The sequence below is a fragment of the Bos grunniens genome, chromosome 1, assembly GCF_055505025.1.
Source record: "Bos grunniens cultivar Pamir isolate PY7600 chromosome 1, Bosgru_T2T1.0, whole genome shotgun sequence".
Lineage (NCBI taxonomy): Eukaryota > Metazoa > Chordata > Mammalia > Artiodactyla > Bovidae > Bos > Bos grunniens.
In genome coordinates this window covers 89,301,309-89,321,782 of record NC_141165.1, presented here as the reverse complement: position 1 = coordinate 89,321,782, position 20,474 = coordinate 89,301,309, and the positions used below count along the sequence as shown (strand labels likewise).

The following is a 20,474-nucleotide window of genomic DNA, read 5'->3' as shown; positions in this document are numbered from 1 at the left end:
CTGCCTTTGGGTTTCAGGAGCAGAACAGGAGCTGCAGTGCTGAATTGGCCCACAAACCCTAAAATATTCATTATCTGGCCCTTTACAGAAAAAGCTGGCCAGTCCCTGCTCTAGATCAATGGAGCACATTGCTAAGGCTGACAAATCTGCTCTCCGTCACTGGTCAATGTCAGCCCGTGTCTGGCCCCACATTCTTACCCAAACTCTGTCTAGTCCTGCTGTTCTATTAGTAAATACTTTCTTTTTTTGGCCGCACCATGGTATGTGGGATCTTAGCTCTCCATCCAGGGATTGAACCCATGCCCCTTGCAGTGGAAGCGCAGACTCTTAACCACTGGACTGCCAGGGAAGTCCTTGCTGTTCTTTTAGGACCGTCATTTCCTTGGGCTGAGGCCTCAGTCTTGGCAACAGACTTTTTTTCCTTTCCCCCCAGAGGGATCCATGACATCAGGCTGAGGAAGTCCTCCCCAAATACAGAGAATTTCTGGGCAACTGCCTTCCCTCCACACACTTTTCAGCACCAGGGCCGTGGAGACAGCCTAGCAAGGCCCTGCTTCCCTGTGCGGTGATGGGTGGTGACTCTTCTGACCTCACTCCTGCCACAGCACAGGGTCTTTGTTTGGGACTCTTATGAGGTTGATGGCACTCCTTTACTTGCCAGAAACCCTCTGGAAATAAAAGTTGAGCCCCATTGTTTTTTCTTCCACCTTCCATCCTCCTCCAAGGACAGATGGTCAGAGGGAGGCAGGAGGCCCTGGATGCTGCTGCTGCTGGCGGGGACAGCCTGGCTGTGCCCAGGCCTCAGTGCTGGGGTCTGAGTCCATTGGTGTCTCCACAACCCAGGGAAGAGCCTGGGCAAAGACTGTGGACCAAGCTCACAGTGTGAGGGGTGATGATGGGAGCTGTGTATCCAGCAGGCATATTCTGCTGCAGCACTAAAGCTAGACCGGTTGAATGGGAGCACAGATCCAAGGGAAGGGATCTTAAAGACAGGCCAAGCCAGCCCAGCTGCCCTGTTATGTCCTGGGGGAGGGATGGGGGCGGGGTCGCAGAGAAGGAAGGACCTGCTCAAGCTTGCGGAGTTGAGCCCCGGGCATAGCAGCTCCTAAGAGAGCCCTGGACTGGTGATGCTTTTGTGGGTACTCGCAGGTCAAGTCTTCCCGGAACCTCAGTCTGGGGAGTTGGCAGAACCCAGGGAAGGACGGGAAGAGGAGGCATGGAATTTAACCTTGGGGCCAGCGCCACCCTCAGTCTGGGGTCCAGAAGGGGGCCCACTCCACTTCCCACTCCACTTACGATCCTAGTCTCTCTTCGATGTCGTAGAAGTCGGACACTTTCTGCTCGGTATTGACCGTGACGGTCCGGTAGTCGACCTCAGGCTCCTTCTCATCTGCAGGGTTGGGGCAGGGTGAGTGTGAGCCATCAGATCCCTCCTCACCCCCATCCACCCCTCGAGTCTACCCAAGGACAGGGCCCAGCACTCACCATCATCTGACACCTCCACTTCGTCCTTCGGCTCTGGGGGCAGAGAGGATACAGGTGATTAATACTGAAGGCCCCGTGAGCTAAGCAAGCTGGGGGCCCTGTCTGGCTTCAGCCTTCCCAAGCACGAGACTATAAGCCCAGAGCTCTGGGCATCGCCATGGGATCAGAGGCTTCACACTGCAACAGGGCCACATATTCACTGACAGGCCCTGGCCTCCTCACCCCACCCAGCCCCTCCTCCATCCCCACCTCTCTATCCTCAAGGTCTCCTAGACATGTCCATCTTCACATTTTTCTAGTTTCTAGAACCTACAGACAACCCGGATAGTCCCTTTCTGCTGCTGCTGCTGCTGCTAAGTCACTTCAGTTGTGTCCAACTCTATGCGACCCCAGAGATGGCAGCCCACCAGGCTCCCCCGTCCCTGGGATTCTCCAGGCAAGAACACTGGAGTGGGTTGCCATTTCCTTCTCCAGTGCATGAAGGTGAAAAATGAAAGTGAAGTCGCTCAGTTGTGTCTGACTCTGAGCGACCCCACGGATTGCAGCCTACCAGGCTCCTCCATCCATGGGATTTTCCAGGCAAGAGTGCTGGAGTGGGGTGCCATTGCCTTCTCCTCTTATAGTTTCTACTAGTATCAAATCCATTTATCCATTTTTTGAGCTTTTTCTGGAATTCTAGCCATGTACCAGATATCTTGCCAGTGATTGTGGGTATACAAAACAAAATACAGATGATGTGATCTCTCCATCATGGTGTGATTTCTTGGAGCTTATAATTTAGTTGGAGAGGCAAATATACATATACTTGAAATACCCATTATGAGTGTTATATGGGGAAGCACATGTTATTGCCACACAAACCAAGTAGACAATGGAGGAAAGTGACCCAAGTGGGATAAGTACAAAGTCAGAGCAATTAATCTGGGAAGAAGGAGCCACTGAGCTGTGTCTTAGAGGAAATAATGGAATACAGTGAGAAGGGTGATGTTATGCAGGAAACCAGCAAGGAGGGATGTGAGCAGCCCATGCTGGCCGTTCACACAGCTGTGTCAGGGTGGGAGGAGGGACATGAGTGTCCAGAGGAACACACCCAGTCCCGAGGTCCTGGTTTTCCTTTGCTTTAGCATAATTTGCTGGGCTGGAGGAAGCACAAACTGGAATCAAGATTGCCGGAAGAAATAACAATAACCTCAGATATGCAGATGACACCACCCTTATGGCAGAAAGTGAAGAGCTAAAGAGCCTCTTGATGAAAGTGAAAGAGGAGAGTGAAAAAGTTGGCTTAAAGCTCAACATTCAGAAAACTAAGATCATGACATCCGGTCCCCATGGCAAATAGATGGGGAAACAGTGGCTGACTTTATTTTTCTGGGCTCCAAAACCACTGCAGATGGTGATTGCAGCCATGAAATTAAAAGACACTTGGACTTAAAAACTCCTTGAAAGGAAAGTTATGATGAACCTAGACAGCATATTAAAAAGCAGAGATATTACTTTGCCAACAAAGGTCCATCTAGTCAAGGCTATGGTTTTTCCAGTAGTCATGTATGGATGTGAGATTTGGACTATAAAGAAAGCTGAGCACTGAAGAATTGATGCTTTTGAACTGTGGTGTTGGAGAAGACTCTTGAGAGTCCCTTGGACTGCAAGGAGATCCAACCAGTCCATCCTAAAGGAGATCAGTTCATTGCAAGGACTGATGTTGAAGCTGAAAGTCCAATACTTTGGCTACCTGATGCGAAGAGCTGACTCATTTGAAAAGACCCTGATTCTGGGAAAGATTGGGGGCAGGAGGAGAAGGGGACAATAGAGGATGAGATGGTTGGATGGCATCACCGACTCGATGGACATGGGTTTGGGTGAACTCCGGGAGTTGGTGATGGACAGGGAGGCCTGGCATGCTGCGGTTCATGGGGTTGCCAAGAGTCAGACTGAGCGACTGAACTGAACTGAATTTGTTCCTAAAGGGCCATTTCGGCTTCTTGATCGTGGCCAAGTACCTTTTGCTTCCTGGGCTACAGTTTCCTCATCTGTAAAAGGAAAGCGCTGTATTTCTGGGTGATTTCTAGGGTCCCTGGCTAGCCCTGGGGTCCATGCTTTGTGATGTTCTAGGTGCTGTTTGGCCATGATGTGGACTGTGTCCCAGTTGACAGCGGGAGCCAAGGGAGGCTTCCAGAAGATGTGGAAGGACCCGGCAAAGCCAGAGAGTGAGGACAAAGATTTCTAGAGTGTGTGCGTGCATGCGTGTGTGTGCACACAAGATGAAGGAAAAGGGTATGATTTGCTGAAAGTCCCAGCAGAGCAAGACTGAGGATAGGAAGTGGACGGCTGGTAGAAGGAAGACCAGAGCAGATGGGTGGAGGTGTTTGTTAGATGCTGGCCAGAAGGGAGGAGCCCTTTGTATGGGAGCAGGCTCAGCTTCACAAATGGAATGAAGGTGCGGGTCAGGGACAAGGTGCAGCTCAGAACTGTGGACAGTGAGACCCTCTGTTCAGCTGAGGGCAGAACAAATGACCGAAATCTAAGCAGACAACCCGAGAAAAGCCACACAGTTCCCATACCAGACAAGGACCCCTTACTAGAAAAGAGTCTTGAAAGAGATTATAAGCACATGACCAGGAACAAAAGAGGCTCTGATTTGTATAGAGTTCTGAAAACACTGTGGGTGAAGTTTAGAACATAAGTGGGATTGGAAACAATATTTATTACATAAAGGAAAATGCCAGGGAAAAATAAAAATACAACACGATCAGTGGGGACTCTCAGAGTAGTGGTAGGGTTCACAGAAATTCCCGGGATGTGAGTATAACTGATCAAATCAAATCACAGATTTGAGAGTTGAGAGTGAGACTGCCAGAATCATAGCCGACCAGAACGTGCGTGAGAGTGAGGCACCTGGAAGGTGGCGATGGAGTCACACTGTCAGGGAGAATCGGATCATTCACACTTTCAGCCTGACAAGTCCTGGGGTATCTAGTTAGGACCAAAAATGGGAGCCCAGTTCCTCAGCCAATTGCTCTGGCCAACAGAATGCTGTCACCAGGGAAATGTGCTCTGGCTGAAACAGGTATTATTATTCCGCCCTGGGTAGAACCTGGGGTCCTGTGATCCTGGAATGCTGGCTGTTAGTCTTGATGGAGCTGGAAGAAGTATGGGTCATTGACAGGAAGAGCTGCCATGTGAAGACAGTCAGAAAGGGTTAGGCCTCTCTAGTTGGGAAAGGGGCCTAAAGCAGACATGAGTAAAGACAAAAATCACAATAGCCAAGGGTAAGGTTAGGGTTATGAACTTTCACCAACTAATGAATACTGTAACTTGGGAGAACAAATTAGTGTTACACCCCATATAGGAGGAAGGCTGTAGGCATATGGAAATCACATCTCAAGAGTTACCATAAACTACACATAAGACCTAAACTATAAAACTACTAGAGGAGAACATAGGCAAAACACTCTCTGACATACATCACAGCAGGATCCTCTATGACCCACCTCCCAGAATATCGGAAATAAAAGCAAAAATAAACAAATGGGACCTAATTAACCTTAAAAGCTTCTGCACATCAAAGGAAACTATCATCAAGGTGAAAAGACAGCCTTCAGAATGGGAGAAAATAATAGCAAATGAAGCAACTGACAAACAACTAATCTCAAAAATATACAAGCAACTCCTACAGCTCAACTCCAGAAAAATAAATGACCCAATCAAAAAATGGGCCAAAGAACTAAATAGACATTTCTCCAAAGAAGACATACAGATGGCTAACAAACACATGAAAAGATGCTCAACATCACTCATTATCAGAGAAATGCAAATCAAGACCACTATGAGGTACCATTTCACGCCAGTCAGAATGGCTGCGATCCAAAAGTCTACAAATAATAAATGTTGGAGAGGGTGTGGAGAAAAGGGAACCCTCTTACACTGCTGGTGGGAATGCAAACTAGTACAGCCACTATGGAGAACAGTGTGGAGATTCCTTAAAAAACTGGAAATAGAATTGCCTTATGATCCAGCAATCCCACTGCTGGGCATACACACTGAGGAAACCAGAAGGGAAAGAGACACGTGTACCCCAATGTTCATCGCAGCACTGTTTATAATAGCCAGGACATGGAAGCAACCTAGATGTCCATCAGCAGATGAATGGATAAGAAAGCTGTGGTACATATACACAATGGAGTATTACTCAGCCATTAAAAAGAATTCATTTGAATCAGTTCTAATGAGGTGGATGAAACTGGAGCCTATTATACAGAGTGAAGTAAGCCAGAAGGAAAAGCACCAATACAGTATACTAATGCATATATATGGAATTTAGAAAGATGTTAACAATAACCCTGTGTACGAGACAGCAAAAGAGACACTGATGTATGGAACAGTCTTATGGACTCTGTGGGAGAGGGAGAGGGTGGGAAGATTTGGGAGAATGGCATTGAAACATGTAAAATGTCATGTATGAAACGAGATGCCAGTCCAGGTTCAATGCACGATACTGGATGCTTGGGGCTAGTGCACTGGGATGACCCAGAGGGATGGTATGGGGAGGGAGGAGGGAGGAGGGTTCAGGATGGGGAGCACATGTATACCTGTGATGGATTCATTTTGATATTTGGCAAAACTAATACAATTATGTAAAGTTTAAAAATAAAATAAAATTAAAAAAAAAAAGAGTTACCATAAGAAGAATAAACAGGTTCAAGAAATGTTCAGCTGAGTTCAACAATGGTATTTCAGATAGGACTTTAAGAAAGCAAGAGATTCAACATCCATTCAATCACTAACTAAGTACCCGTGGATGCCAGTTACTGGATGGGGACTTAGAGACAAAATATTAATGACAATAGCTACATTTAGTGTCAGGGAACTCCATTGTCCTGATGGGGCATCGTCAGGAGGCCCCAACTGAGACAGTGGTTTGACCTGTCTTGACCTTTCGGTGCCCACACCACACATGCTGGTGTGAAATGAGCAGAAGGGTGGGAGAGGACAGAGAGGCAAGCTTTCTTGACCTGGAATCTCCAGGAAAAATGGTCTGTCTTCCCCTAGTGAAGGAGCAGCAGCAGTATTGTGAGCCCTCGAGGGACTTTCCGACAACCTGTCCCCCAGAGGCATCTTCCAGGTTGCCCTGAAAGAGCAGGCAGTTCTAGAACTCGCCTCTCCCCATCTCTCTGACACCAGTTAGAAGTGGAGTTAGCTGCCGTCACCTCAAACACCACACCTACCCTCACCTCCTGCCTTTCTCCCTAGCAGTCAAGACGCGGAGCGCCTTCCTGATCCATGGCTGTAGGGACACAGCTCAGGCTCGGGGAATCCCCGCCTCTGTCTCTGTCTCACTGCTACATGGCAACCCTTCCTCTGTGTGGGACGTGGACCAAGGCTCCAGGCTGACATTTCCCTTCCTCCTTTTCCTTTTTGTCGTGCCTCCACTCTGTTTGCAGGGGGAACGGTCAGGTGAGGAACAGTCCCAGAGGAGTGGGGGAAAGACCACAGTTCAATTAGTCAAGCTCTCTGAGCATCAAGGGGCAGTAATGAGAGAGGTGGCCATTCGGCATCCATCTTTCCACTGAGGAAGGAGCTAAATTGCAGTTGGAAGAACTTCAATGAAATATTAAACAAAAAATCTACTCAGAGCTGTGAGATGCAAGAGTTAAGTGCAAGAACTATTTGGAATATGTTTCTGAGATATTTCTGCAGTCAGATGAGTCCCATCCCCCTGGAGTGGCGTTTGGGAGAGGAGAGGCATAGCGCTCCTGCCCTCACAGGGCCTGTGCTCAGTGGGCTCCCTGGACAGAGTGGTCCCTTTGTACAGCCAGGTGCCGCTGTGTGCCCAGTGGACACTAGAGGGCGCCCCCGTCTTCAGGAGGATGGCCATGGTCAGCACCCCACCCCCTGCATTGGGTGAGCTGCTGATCTTCCTTATATCTTTGGGGGCTCTACATCTCTAACTACCCTTGGGGCTCAAGGAAGCCCTTCCTCTGCAAGATGCCTCTATCACAGCTGTTTGCTAACAACTATACAGACTAGAGGGCTTCCCAGGTGGCTCAGTGGTAAAGAATTTGCCTACCAAGAAACAGAGGTTTGATTCCTGGGTCAGGAAGATCCCCTGGAGGAGGAAATAGCAACCCACTCCAGTGTTCTTGCCTGAAAAATCCCATGGACAGAGGAGCCTGGCGGGCTACAGTCCATGGGGTCATGAAGAGTCAGGCACAACTCAGCGACTGAGCATGCATGCAGGCATACAGACTAGAACAAATTCGGATCAGGAGCAAGGATAGTGTGGATTTAGGAGTTAGAGCTGAGTGGAGCTTCTGGGGGAGGGGGTGGGGTGGATGGAGTGGGTGGGAGTGGAGATTCCTGGGGGCGGGATGGAAGAGAACGGCTGTTTTTGGGGTAGGGGGAAGGGGAGGTGCTAGTTTACCCAGGTTTGGGAAGTCAAGGAGGAGAGCTGTCAGGTTAGGGAGCCTGTCTGAGAGGTGGCCCAGGCATAAGGAGGCCACTGGAGCTGGGTGGGGGCCTCTATGCAGTGCTGTGGCGTCCGCTGTATCCCCAGCACCCTCAGCGCCGGGAGCGCAGGGCAGGTGAAGGACACACTGCACGAACGCAGAGTGAGGGCTGGGACGGAGCTGCGAGGTCAGGATGAAGCCAAAAGCTACAGTTGCTGAAGTGGTGGGAAGAGGGGCCATGGTAGCTCTGGGGAAGATGAGGATCAACGTGAGTGGGGCTTAGAGTAAGTAGGGCTCCCTGGTACTGCCTTTCTGATGACCAGACCCCACTGGCTCGCAGCAATAACCTACCATAATCACCTACTTACCCCATCCTGCTTCTACCCATGTACATGTATACACACACACACACACATTTACACTGAGACCCATGGCACTTTTAAAAAGAAAAAAGACAATCGACCCTGGCTATAACTAACAGGCATCTGAACAGTCCACAGAGAGCTTCAGTTGGAAGTCCCACCCCCTTACCCTCCCCCTCCCATCCTCCCATCCTCCGTCCCTTAGAGGACATGCTGATCAGCCCCTCCCCTTCCTCCCCCTGAGACCATTCATCTGGCTCTGAGGGTGGGAGCTGCCAGCCTGGAAGCCCTGAGTGGACTGGACCCCCTCTGGATTGCAGGAGATTTCAACATTTCAACATTTGTCTGCTCCCAGCCAGGATGGACCCCAGGAGGAGAATCTAAGAACCACAGTGTGTATGTAGGGGTGGGGGTGGGGGGTTCAACTGACTGTGGGGAAGAAGGGAGGGGCCACCTGCCTGGAGCCAAGTGATCTCAGCCCCTTCTCTCCACAGACTATCCTCGCAGTCCTGGAAGCTGCTGTCCAGGCCTCTTAGGAGCCATACTGGCAACTTCTGTGGCCTCCGGCCCTCTGTGTGGGGCTCATCAGGGATTCTGCAGTCTCTCCTGGTGTATGCTATAAAGGACCTTGGAAGCTTTCCTTTCCCCCTAATGTGCGTCTCACTGCCACGTTATCCCCTTTCTGTCACTTTTCCAAGAGGTGGGGAGTCGTCTTCTTGGACAAAGTAATATTCTAAAAACATGCAGACTGGAGCCTGGCCACCTGCCCTGGCACCCCGACTCCACCCACTTTGCTCCCACTCTGCTCACATGGAAGGGGGGTGTCATAGGGCTGCAGACAGCAGTTGTGTGGCTCTGCTTCTCTCAGCAGGCATTTGTGAGCAGCTAATGGCAGGAGCCCCCGGAAACTGCAGAGGCTGGCAGGGCTGCCCTGGGCCCGGGCCAGGTCTCCCCCCACCCCACCCAGCATGCTGTAGCTCTCAAGGAGACCTGATCTCCACGTATCTCCAGGGTTCACCGGGGCAAAGGCCCCCAAGACAGCGTAAATTTGGTGTGTTTTCCATTGGCATCCTCCAAACTTTCTCTCTGGAGCCCTTGTTTAACTTGAGAGTAAAGTTTAATTTCTATATTAACCCTAAATTTTAAAACTAAAGAGGGTAACCGTGTCATGACAGTTTCCACACTTATGATGCCTCTGGCTCTCAGGGTGGCTTCAGGCTCTTGCTCTGTTGAGCCACTAATGTTGGTCCATTAGTCTCCTCTCTGCCTCGCATCTTAAAGCTCATTCTCTCCTAGAACCCTTTTGCTTGCTTTCCCTCTCCCTTCCCTTCCTGCCCCCAACCTTTTCTCCATCTTAAATTCACAGCACTTGTTTTCTTCTGTTCACAGGAAGCTTCTTGAAGTGACATTCCACACAGGCCTCCTTCTTCCATTCATTCCTTAGCCACAGGCCAACCATTTTCTACCCCATGGAAGCTTCCCAGGTGGCTCATCGGTAAAGAACCCGCCTGCCAAGGCAGGAGATGCAGGTTTGATCTCCGGGTCGGAAAGATCCCCCAAAATAGGAAATGGCAACCCACTCCAGTATTCTTGCCTGGAAGTCCTTGGACAGGGGAACCTGATGGGTTGTAGTCCATGGGATTGCAAAAGAGCTGGACACCACTGAGTGACTGAGCACGCACAGAAGAGCTATGGACTTTGCTCTCAAAGATCACTGCACAGCAAAGGGCTAAACCCAGACATCCTCCTGCACCCTCATCTCTTTCCTCTTTGCCACTTGCTGCTTCCTGTGTTTCTGCAACACAGCAACCCCCCTTGGTTCTTTCCCCTCTTCGTCCTTTCTCCCGGTCATGCAGTTTTCTTCATTTCTGCATCAGTGTTGACTTTCCTTACCAACTTCTCTGTGCCCTCACTGATGCTCATGGCTTCAATTACCAATTCAACAGTGAAGACAGCTCGAGCTTAAACTTTTCTCCTGAGCTCTGGACTCAACCATTCAACAGTCTGAAGACACCTCCCTGTGGACAGCCCTCAGACACCTCAAAACCAGAGCCTCCACCTCCTCTGGGACTCCCTGCTATCTAACCTCTAAATCACTAAGAGGCAGCCTAACCTTCTCCATCATTGTAACCAAAGGAACTCAGGCTCAGGGCCAGACGGCTCTGAGTTCAAGCTTCAGCACACCATTCTCAAGCTTTGTGACCTTGGGCAAGTAGCTTCATTCCTCTAAACCTCAGCACCCCTATCTGTAAAAAGGGGGTAATAATAGTATCTACTTCATTGAGTTAGATGTGTGAAATAATGCATGCAAAATGCTTTAATCTGGCTATATATTAATAGCAAGTGTTAAATATGTTAGCCACCATAAAACATAATAATCTCTAAATGGCTCCTGAATTTGTGTTTAGTTACAAGCCAAGATGTGGGAGTAATCTTAGAGTCTTCTAACTTTTCCCTGCCCAAGAAGTGATTAGGAATGGTGAATTCCACCTCCTAAGGTTCCCTTACTATCCTCTCCTGGACTACAACAGAGAGGCCCAATCAATATCTTACTGACTTCAATCTCACCCCCCACCCCATCTGCTCAGGTGCTTCTCAAACATTCATGTGTATATGAATCCATGGGGGGCTGAGGGTGGATGATGTTAAAATGAAGGTTCAAAAGGTATTAGGGAAGTGGCGGGGGGTGGGGGTGGGGGGGGTGGGGACGGGGCAGACGTGGAGAATCTGCATCTCTAACAAGTTCCCAGGATCCCAAGACTGCTGGTCCAGACCACACCTTGAGTTGTAAAGGTCTACACTTCCTCAAACTCTAAAAAAAAAAAAAGACCTAACTATATCAAGCCCCTACTTGAAAACCTTTGATAGCTCACAATTTTATCTAGACTATCTTTTTGTGTTGCTTCCTCCTATTCTACCTCACGCAGCATATTCCCCTGGCCACACATGAGAGACTCAAAATGTGGTTTCTACCAATTTGTAACTTTGCTCACGGTGTTTCCTTTGTGAGGAATGCTTCTCTCTGTCTGACCTGTCTCTTGGAATCCTATTCCTTTCTCCAAGACTCAATGTAAGTATTACCTCTAGGAAGACTTTCCCAAGCTTTATGGCAAAACTATTCATGCTTTCTGCTGTATCTCCACAATTTGTTTTTACCGCTATAATATCAAATGGATGTGGCCCATCTCAAGATAGTTAGTCTTAACTATGGTCTTCACTACAGACTTTAAGTTAGATTTTCACTGTTGGATTTTAAGCTTCTTCTCTTAGTGGTCTTCATTTCCCAGGTACCTGACACTGAGTAGACCCTCAAATAGGAGTGCAGAAAGGAGGGAGAGGGATGGTAGGGGAAGATGCTGAAACTGTATGTAGGTCTACCTGAATTCCAGCTTTCCAGGACTGTACTCCTGATTATTTACTGACTATGCCAAAGCCTTTGACTGTGTGGATCACAATAGACTGTGGAAAATTCTGAAAGAGATGGGAATACCAGACCACTTGACCTGCCTCTTGAGAAATCTGTATGCAGGTCAGGAAGCAACAGTTAGAACTGGACATGGAACAACAGACTGGTTCCAAATAGGAAAAGGAGTACGTCAAGGCTGTATATTGTCACCCTGCTTATTTAACTTATATGCAGAGTACATCATGAGAAACGCTGGGCTGGAAGAAACACAAGCTGGAATCAAGATTGCCAGAAGAAATATCAATAACCTCAGATATGCAGATGACACCACCCTTATGGCAGGAAGTGAAGAGGAACTAAAAAGCCTCTTGATGAAAGTGAAAGTGGAGAGTTAAAAAGTTGGCTTAAAGCTCAATATTCAGAAAACGAAGATCATGGCATCTAGTCCCATCACTTCATGGGAAATAGATGGGGAAACAGTGGAAACAGTGTCAAACTTTTTTTTTTTTTTGCTCCAAAATCACTGCAGATGGTGACTGCAGTCATGAAATTAAAAGACGCCTAGTCCTTAGAAGGAAAGTTATGACCAACCTAGATAGCATATGCAAAAGCAGAGACATTACTTTGCCAACAAAGGTCCGTCTAGTCAAGGCTATGGTTTTTCCTGTAGTCATGTATGGATGTGAGAGTTGGACTGTGAACAAGGCTGAGTGCCAAAGAATTGATGCTTTTGAACTGGGGTGTTGGAGAAGACTGTTGAGAGTCCCTTGGACTGCAAGGAGATCCAACCAGTCCATTCTGAAGGAGATCAGCCCTCGGATTTCTTTGGAAGGAATGATGCTAAAGCTGAAACTCCAGTACTTTGGCCACCTCATGTGAAGAGTTGACTCATCGGAAAAGACTCTGATGATGGGAGGGGTTGGGGGCAGGAGGAGAAGGGGACGACATAGGATGAGATGGCTGGATGGCATCACTGACTCGACGGACGTGAGTCTGAGTGAACTCTGGGAGTTGGTGATGGACAGGGAGGCCTGGCATGCTGTGATTCATGGGGTCGCAGAGTCAGACACGACTGAGGACTGAACTGAACTGAACTCCTGATTAACACACCATCGCCCCCTGGTGGCAGTGTATCAAAATTGCTGGTTCAATATTTTTTGAAAGATCACAGGTACCCCTTTTAGAGTATGGTTCAGCATATACATTGGAAAGCAAGATCCCAAAAGACCCTGACAGTCACCAGCAAAGTCTTGTCAGTTCCCCTGTACCACTCTCCATTCAGACTTCTACACACACAAGGTAAGTCATGTACATTTATCTCAAGCCAGTGATGAAAGGAAGGCAGCCTACCTTCTTCAGGTTTCTCTCCCAAGGCTGTGAGTTCAGACTCCTGGCTTGGCTCACTGGTTCCATAGACATTGATTGCACGCACACGGAACTTATATTCTCGGTCAGGCAGCAGGTCCTGGACGTTGAAAGAAGTGCTGCGGCACGTGGCTAGTTCCTTCCACGTCTTGTCCACTGAGTCCCAGATCTCGACACTGTATGACTGTACGGCGCTGCCCCCATCATACGAGGAGCCATACCAGGACAAGGTCAGTGAGGAGCTTCGGATGTCAGAGGCACAAGGTGTACCGGCTGGGGGGTCTGGCTTGTCTGGGGAAACAGAAGCATAGCATCATTCAGCTGTGCAGAATTGCAGGGTGAGAAGGTTTTTGAATTAGCTAGTCATTTACAGATGTGAGAGCTGGACCATACAAAAGGCTAAATGCCGAAGAATTGATGCTTTCGAACTGTGGTGCTGGAGAAGACTCTTGAGAGTCCCTTGGACAACAAGGAGATCAAACTAGTCAATCCTAAAGGAAATCAATCTTGAATATTCATTGAAAGGATTGATGCTGAAGCTGAAGCTCCAATACTCTGGCCACCTGATTCAAAGAGCTGACTCGTTGGAAAAGACCCTGATGCTGGGAAAGAGTGAAGGCGGGAAGAGAAGCGGGGAGACAGAGGATGAGATGGTTGAATGGCATCACTGACTCAATGGACATGAGTTTGAGCAGGCTCCAGGAGATGGTGAAGGACAGGGAAGCCTGGTGTGCTGCAGTCTGCTGGGTTGCAAAGAGTCGAACACAACTGAGCAGCTGAACAACAACGAGGGAGAAGCAGCTGTGGTCCCTGGTCCCGGCTCTCTTTCCCTCCTCTGCACAGTCACACCTATGCAAACACCTGTCTATGTGGAAAGCCCAACAAACACAAATACTATTTGCTTGAATATACCGTCTTTTTTGGCTAGTTTCTAGTCTACACGTCATGATTTCCTGTGCTTTGCCCAAGTCATAAACATATTTCTCAGTGTAAACAGATCTAGGAAGCTCCGCAGGAGGTGTGGACTGCATCCCATCAAAAATGTGTCTCGAAAGAGAGTTCAATGTGTGTATGTGCATGTGTCTCCTCCAGGCCTGAGGCCAGTGGCCTGAGACATAACAGGAACCAGTCTCTGCTTTCTCTGGGACACGGGAAATGCCTGCCCTGCTGAGGGTCAGTACAGCACAGTGAGCGCTGAAGTCACACACAGGGCTTGAATACAGCTCTGTCTTCATTCACTACTTCTCAGCCTCTGTGCCTCAGTTTCCTCCTCTGAAAATGTGCATGATAACAGCATTGGATCACAAGGTTGTCATGAGATATTCTTAGGAAAACATCCTGTTTGAGTAGCCTTGCTGTCATCAATCGGAGAAGGCAATGGCACCCCACTCCAGTACTCTTGCCTGGAAAATCCCATGGACGGAGGAGTCTGGTGGGCTCTAGTCCATGGGGTCGCCAAGAGTTGGGCACGACTGAGCGACTTCACTTTCACTTTTCACTTTCATGCATTGGAGAAGGAAATGGCAACCCACTCCAGTATTCTTGCCTAGAGAATCCCAGGGACAGAGGAGCCTAGTGGGCTGCCATCTATGGGGTTGCACAGAGTCGGACACGAGTGAAGCAACTTAGCAGCAGCAGCTGTCATCAATACTGCAGAAGTTCATTTCTGACTTTATAAAACATTACTCCCACCCTCTCTTCATCCTCCTGCTGCTGCTGCGTAGTTGTTCAGTCATGTCCGACTCTGAGACCCCATGGACTGTAGTCTGCCAGGCTCCTCTGTCCATGGGATTCCCCAGGCAAGAATACTGGAGTGGGTTGCCATACCCTCCTCCAGGGGATCTTCCTGACCCAGGGATCAAACCTGGGTATCTTGCATCACAGACAGATTCTTTACCACTGAACTACCAGGGAAGCCCTCCAACCTCCTAGGACTGGTATAAAATGAGATAGAGAATTTCAAAGCAAACCACAGTAGCAAATCACAGTCATCTTTAAGGGCCGGAAAATGAGCCAAAGATACAAACTAGGAGCAGTCCCTTGGGCTGGCCACCTTCCTACTCAGACCAGTAATGCTAAGAACCAGTAACACTGCCAACTTCAAGGCAGATCACAGCAGCCAGTATGTTCATTAATGAGGTTCTTGAGTTTTGAGATTTTTGACAGTTGTTCATCTCCGCCTGCAATGCAGGAGACACAGGAGATGCGGGTTTGATCCCTGGGTCTGGAAGATCCCCTGGAGGAGGAAATGGCAACCCACTCCAGTATTCTTGCCTAAAAAATCCCATGGACTGAGGAGCCTGGTGGTTTAAAATCCAAGGGGTCGCAAAGAGTCAGACACAACTGAGCAACTAAGCATGATTAAGCACATCTGAACAAAATTCTGAACAAAATTCTCCTATTTTTCAGATTTAGTCTGTGCAGGTAGTTGATTTAGTGACAGATACAGATCTTCAGTAACCTTCATCTCCTCCAAGGCAATCTGAGTTTTAGAGTTCTCAAACAAAAAAGGTCATGTATTATGCTCTGCGAATTTGTAAGCTATGTGAATTCCAACTAATTCCTTAACTTTCAAGACTATTTTGCTTGTTCTTTTCATTTGGAAAGTGGGGTTATATATCAGTCTCTCAGGGGTTTTGCGAGCATCAAATAAAGCAAACCCAGGTAATGTACTTGATTCCTACTTTCCTACCCCTCAGCTAGGTAGGAAGGCCAAAGAAAATTCCTGCAGATGACCAAAGCACATGGAGAAGAAAAAAAAACATTCTGTGTGTGTATGTGTGTATATACATATACATATAAACACGCACATACACACATACGTGTGCATACACATGTACCTATACACATACATACCATACATGCCTATACACATACATGTTCATCCCCTCCCCTCCAAATCCTGCTGCTTCTTCATTCCAGCCAGGAATGCACTGCCTGGAAGCCATTCATCCCCTGCAGCCCAAATCTGGGTTGACTCGCCCTGGAATGACTCTGGGGCTGTGACAGCCCCTCCCTGCTGGTGACAGTCACTCTGGAGGCCTCTTGTGATGGAACCACTTTCACTGGTTGTTCAACATGTTCTCTTAGAAAAACTGTTTGTTCTAAAAGATATATTGGTCTTTTTATAAATATTTCTGGTGTTGGCTAAGATGTTTATTACTCTAAACTCTCTTACAGGCAAGTGATTCAAATCCTCTAAGATCCAGCAAAAGAAGTAAAAAGACCTAAGAAGGATGAAAGACAGACTCCTTGCCTCCGTTAGAGGATATGCCTGGAAAACTTCTGACTGGACACATTCAGTGTCCTGTAGTTTGAGACAACAAATATAGATACACTCTACTGACTGATATATTCCCCTCCTGCTTTAGTGAAAAAGAGAAAACTTTGAGAAATGGCTATTTTGGAAGAGGTACTATTAATCCCCCAACCTGCTCCAAATGTCTCTTGGCTGAAAGAGGAAAAAACAGGCACCAGTCATATGTCATGGCCTGAAGCACAAGAGAAGATGCAAAACTGGAGAGAACATTTTTAATTCCAAGTGAAACCTCAATGCTTTCAAGGAATCTGATGCCAAATTAGGGAGTTCAGAACAGAGGCAAGTCTGAAGTCATGGGAGATTGGAAGCCCCCACCTCCGCGACTGCCCTTAGAGCCACGGGCTGTGCCTGATGCCTTCTGTTCTTTCCAACCTACAGAGTGCACACAGAGGCTGGACAAGCTGGGGATGACGCAGACAAACTCAGTCTGGGAGGGAGGCCTGGGCACGGCCTGGCAAAGGCCAGGTGGGCTCAGTGACTGGGGCCCCGAGCTCCATTCTTCTGTGGAATTCTCTCATAACTCCCTGGACTAGCTGAATGGGAAATGCTGAGTCTAAGGGAAGGGTCTTTGGTGGCAATAGATCCAGGATTAGAAAATGTTTAGTAAATGTTCTCACTTCTGGGAAATCGAAGGATCTCATCTCTGATGCTTCTCTGTGCTGACAATCTCTATGCACCTGTGCATTTGAAGATGGTCTTTGACTGGATCTAAGCCCACCTTGACCTCCCTTTGCACGCACCTGCAGCTTTTAAACTTTGGCAGGGCTGTGAGGGCCCCCAGGTTGTGCACCTGGGTAATCCTGGCCCTCTGGGGTTAGGCAAGGTGCTGTGCTTACTGAGAACACCCAGCTGGCCAGTGGCAGAGCCAAAAGGAGATTCGAAATGTCTCCAAACCCTCATTCCAGGGGCCTGTTATTTTCTAGGCTATCAGGCCACATAAGATCAAGAAAGCATCTTGCTCAAGCCCAAGCCAAGTGTTATGAAGTGAAATCACCTGTCCTTAAAAATCATGCGAGTTCCTAGCTCAGATAGCCCTGGGGGGTTACTGGGTACCTGGGGAATCTCTCTGCTGTGTTCATCTCCTTTAAAGATCTGCAGAGTGGTCTGTTTGTCTTGTGCTGGACTAGTCACATGAGGACCTCGTCTGGGGCAAGCTGCTCTCTCCGACCGGAGCGGCCCTCCCTCACCCTTCCCGGGCTGAGGCTGGAGACTGGGCATGGGCAGCGGCCCTCCCTCACCCTTTGAGGCTGAGGCTGGAGACCGGGCACGGGCAGCGGCCCTCCCTCACCCTTCGAGGCTGAGGCTGGAGACCGGGCAGCGGCCCTCTGAGCACCACACGTCTCTGCACTGCCCTTCGTTGCCATTGTTCAGTTGCTAAGTCGTGTGGGACTCTTCGCGACCCCTGAACTGTAGCCCGCCAGGCTTCCCTTTCTCCACTATCTGTCCTTTAACATATAATAATAATAATAAGCCTTCAAAATAGCTAAACATCACTCTTTTAAAGTAACTGAGGCAAAGGCTAATTTTGATCATCATTTTTAAAACCGTGTGCTGTGTGCTCACTCAGTCGTGTCCGACTCTTTGTGACCCCGTGGACTGTAGCGCCTCAGGTTCCTCTGCCCATAGGATTTCCCAGGCAAAATTACTGGAGTGGGTTGCAATTTCCTCCTCCAGGGGATCTTCCCAACCCAGGGATAAAACCCACATCTCTTGGGTCTCCTGAACTGGCAGGCAGATTCTTTACCACTGAGCCACCTGGGAAGCCCTTTTTTTTAAAAATAGGAGTCATAAAGTTAGTGGTAAACTTCTCTTCTTGTATGTTCTTTAAAGTACTCCTTTCTTTTCAGATAGTTTATGATTTTTAATTCTAGGAGTCATAAACTACGTGAAAAGAATGGGGGTATTTTCAAGAACATACAGAGGAGAAGTTTACTGCTAATTAGTAGAAGTTGCGCTAAATCGGCCTTATTTAGTGGGCTTACAAATGGATGCATCCGAAGTGCTGGAAACAGCCCAGAGTAGGCCAAACAAACTCTGTTTCTTCTCATTTACATTTTAGATCTACTTAATCAACCCTGATCAGATAATACACAGATGCCCCTAGAGACAGGCAGGTAAATCTGGGCTTAATCCAGGTTTACTTTGGACTGAGTCTAAATCCACAGGCTCTGAATGAATGCGGATTTGCTGTGTCCATCAATGCAAGTTCTCATTTTATTGAGCAATTCTATTCTTAGCTCTCCGAGAGGGAGGCAGACAGAAAGCCCTTCCCCTCCATTCCATTCCCCTTCCAGGACGGCATTTAACATGCTGCTCCTGCCAGCTGGCGGGCAGCCACGCCAATGGCCCTGTCAGCACTGGCCGAGGAGAATGAGAAACTAGACCATAAAAGGCCACAACTGCAGGCCGTGCGGTGGTGATGGGGGCGGGGAGCTGGTGGCACTGTGCGGAGTGCGAGGGCTGGGGGCACTGGCCGCAGAAGAGCAGTTCCAAGGAGTTGACCCTAAAGTTCCCCCAGCCAGGGCAGATGAGAGAGAATACCAAGGAAAACTGGAAACCGCTGCCTGCTGATGGGTGGGGCATGGGGCCAAATTGATACTTCAGGCACAGATTTGAGGGTAAAGATGAACTGGATCACCAGTACCAACTGCCCACCCACCAGAGTGTTCCTGACTCCAGGAGGAACGGATTAGAATAAGCATCTGGAGTCACCAAAGAGACAGCGAGGGGGACAAGGGTCCCTGCTGTCTTTTATAGATGAGAAACTGTTCCCGGAGACCTTGGCCCACTGGCATTCCCAGGGAGAAAAACTCCTGCCCTAAGGAAACCAAGGGCTTCTCCAGTGGTTCAGCAGTAAAGAATCTGCCTGCAATGCAGGAGATGTGGGTTCAATCTCTGGGTCAGGAAGATCCCCTGGAGGAGGGCATGGCAACCCACTTCAGTATTCTTGCCTGGAGAATCCCGTGGACAGAGAAGCCTGGCGGGCTACAGTTCATGGGGTCATAAAGAGTCAGACACGACTGAGTGACTGAGCACGCACACATGCATGCACAAGGAAACTAAACACAAGAGGATAAAATCAATGAACGCCAGGAGAAAGGCTTTCGTGTGCACCTCGTGTGAAGGCCCATGAGTGCACTGGGACCACCTGAGCAGGGACCTGTGCAGGGACCGCCTGCTGTCCATCTGCTGCTCCTTCAAGGTCCTGAATGCCTGCCATGTGAGCGGACAGTGGGCTGGACACGACAGACAGCAGGAAGGCAGTTAGGAAGCTTGCTTGTTATTTCAGGAAAGAGTAGACCCGAGCATGAAAAGCACAGCAATTGAGGTGGAGAGGGAAAAGTGAGTCTGGAGACAGAGTCTGAACTCAGTCCTATGATGCAGAAGACAAGAAAAAGGGAGCGGCCTAGGGGTTAGGAGGCCACAGTGGCCTCAGAAGGGCAGTCCCCACAGTCGGACAGGGCCTGGGGGCCAGGCTGCAGGGAGCTAAAGAGCGTTGCCAGTGAGGCGAAGAAGCAGACTCAGAGTAGAGACTGGCTCTCTCAGAGGGTTTGGCTGTGGAGAGAGAGCAGAAAGACACTAGGGTGGCCAGAGAGACGAGATACTGCAAGAGTTGTGCCTGTAAACATGGGGAAGATGATGGGGGAGCCTTGGCAACATTTATAGGAGAAAAAGAGAAGTTGCAAAAAAGAAGGGTTGGGGACTTGTGAGGGTTGGGGGCTTGTAGCCCTCAGGAGCCTGGAGTCTGAGGAGAAAGGTGGGCAACCCCCAGAGCCTGGAGGGTGGAGTCAACATGGGGACAGAGAGACGCCTGCAGGTGTGGGGCCATCAAGCTGAGCAAGTTCATGCCTCATGCCTCCTATGTCTCAGAGAGGCCAGAGGCCGAGGCCTGCAGAGTAAAGAGTCTCAAGGAATGGCTGTCACAGGGAAGTGGGAGACAGCGCTGACCAGCACTAATGCCTCTGCTGAGCCTGGATGTTGACAGAGCCCAGGACTGAGGCTGTGAGTTGATGTCATCTCCCTGCTGCACCACGGGCTCAGGCAGAGTGGCAGTGAAGGTGAAAGGCAGCACTGATTCCAGGTGAGGGTCT

The 20,474-nt window shown here is 48.9% G+C and overlaps 1 protein-coding gene and 1 long non-coding RNA gene across 9 annotated transcripts in view; one reads left to right on the top strand and one right to left on the bottom strand.

The window, feature by feature from the left end:
- Nucleotides 1-20,474, bottom strand: part of MYLK (myosin light chain kinase) — a 281,903-nt gene that overhangs the window by 31,087 nt on the left and 230,342 nt on the right. For all 7 annotated transcript variants that reach the window (XM_086402745.1, XM_086402723.1, XM_086402766.1 and 4 more), the window contains 3 exons: nucleotides 13,050-13,355; nucleotides 1,486-1,518; nucleotides 1,297-1,390 (listed from right to left, as the gene is read on the bottom strand). In XM_086402745.1, coding sequence (XP_086258871.1) covers nucleotides 1,297-1,390; nucleotides 1,486-1,518; nucleotides 13,050-13,355 — 433 coding nt within the window. The remainder of the gene's footprint in view (nucleotides 1-1,296; nucleotides 1,391-1,485; nucleotides 1,519-13,049; nucleotides 13,356-20,474) is intronic.
- LOC147379870 (uncharacterized) lies at nucleotides 8,423-10,679 on the top strand. 2 transcript variants are annotated; one of them, XR_015164507.1, is made up of 3 exons: nucleotides 8,423-8,689; nucleotides 8,788-8,946; nucleotides 9,683-10,679. It is a non-coding gene; the product is annotated as an uncharacterized LOC147379870 (long non-coding RNA). The 2 variants fall into 2 exon arrangements; XR_015164510.1 differs by lacking the exon at nucleotides 8,788-8,946 and having other exon boundaries at nucleotides 8,516-8,689.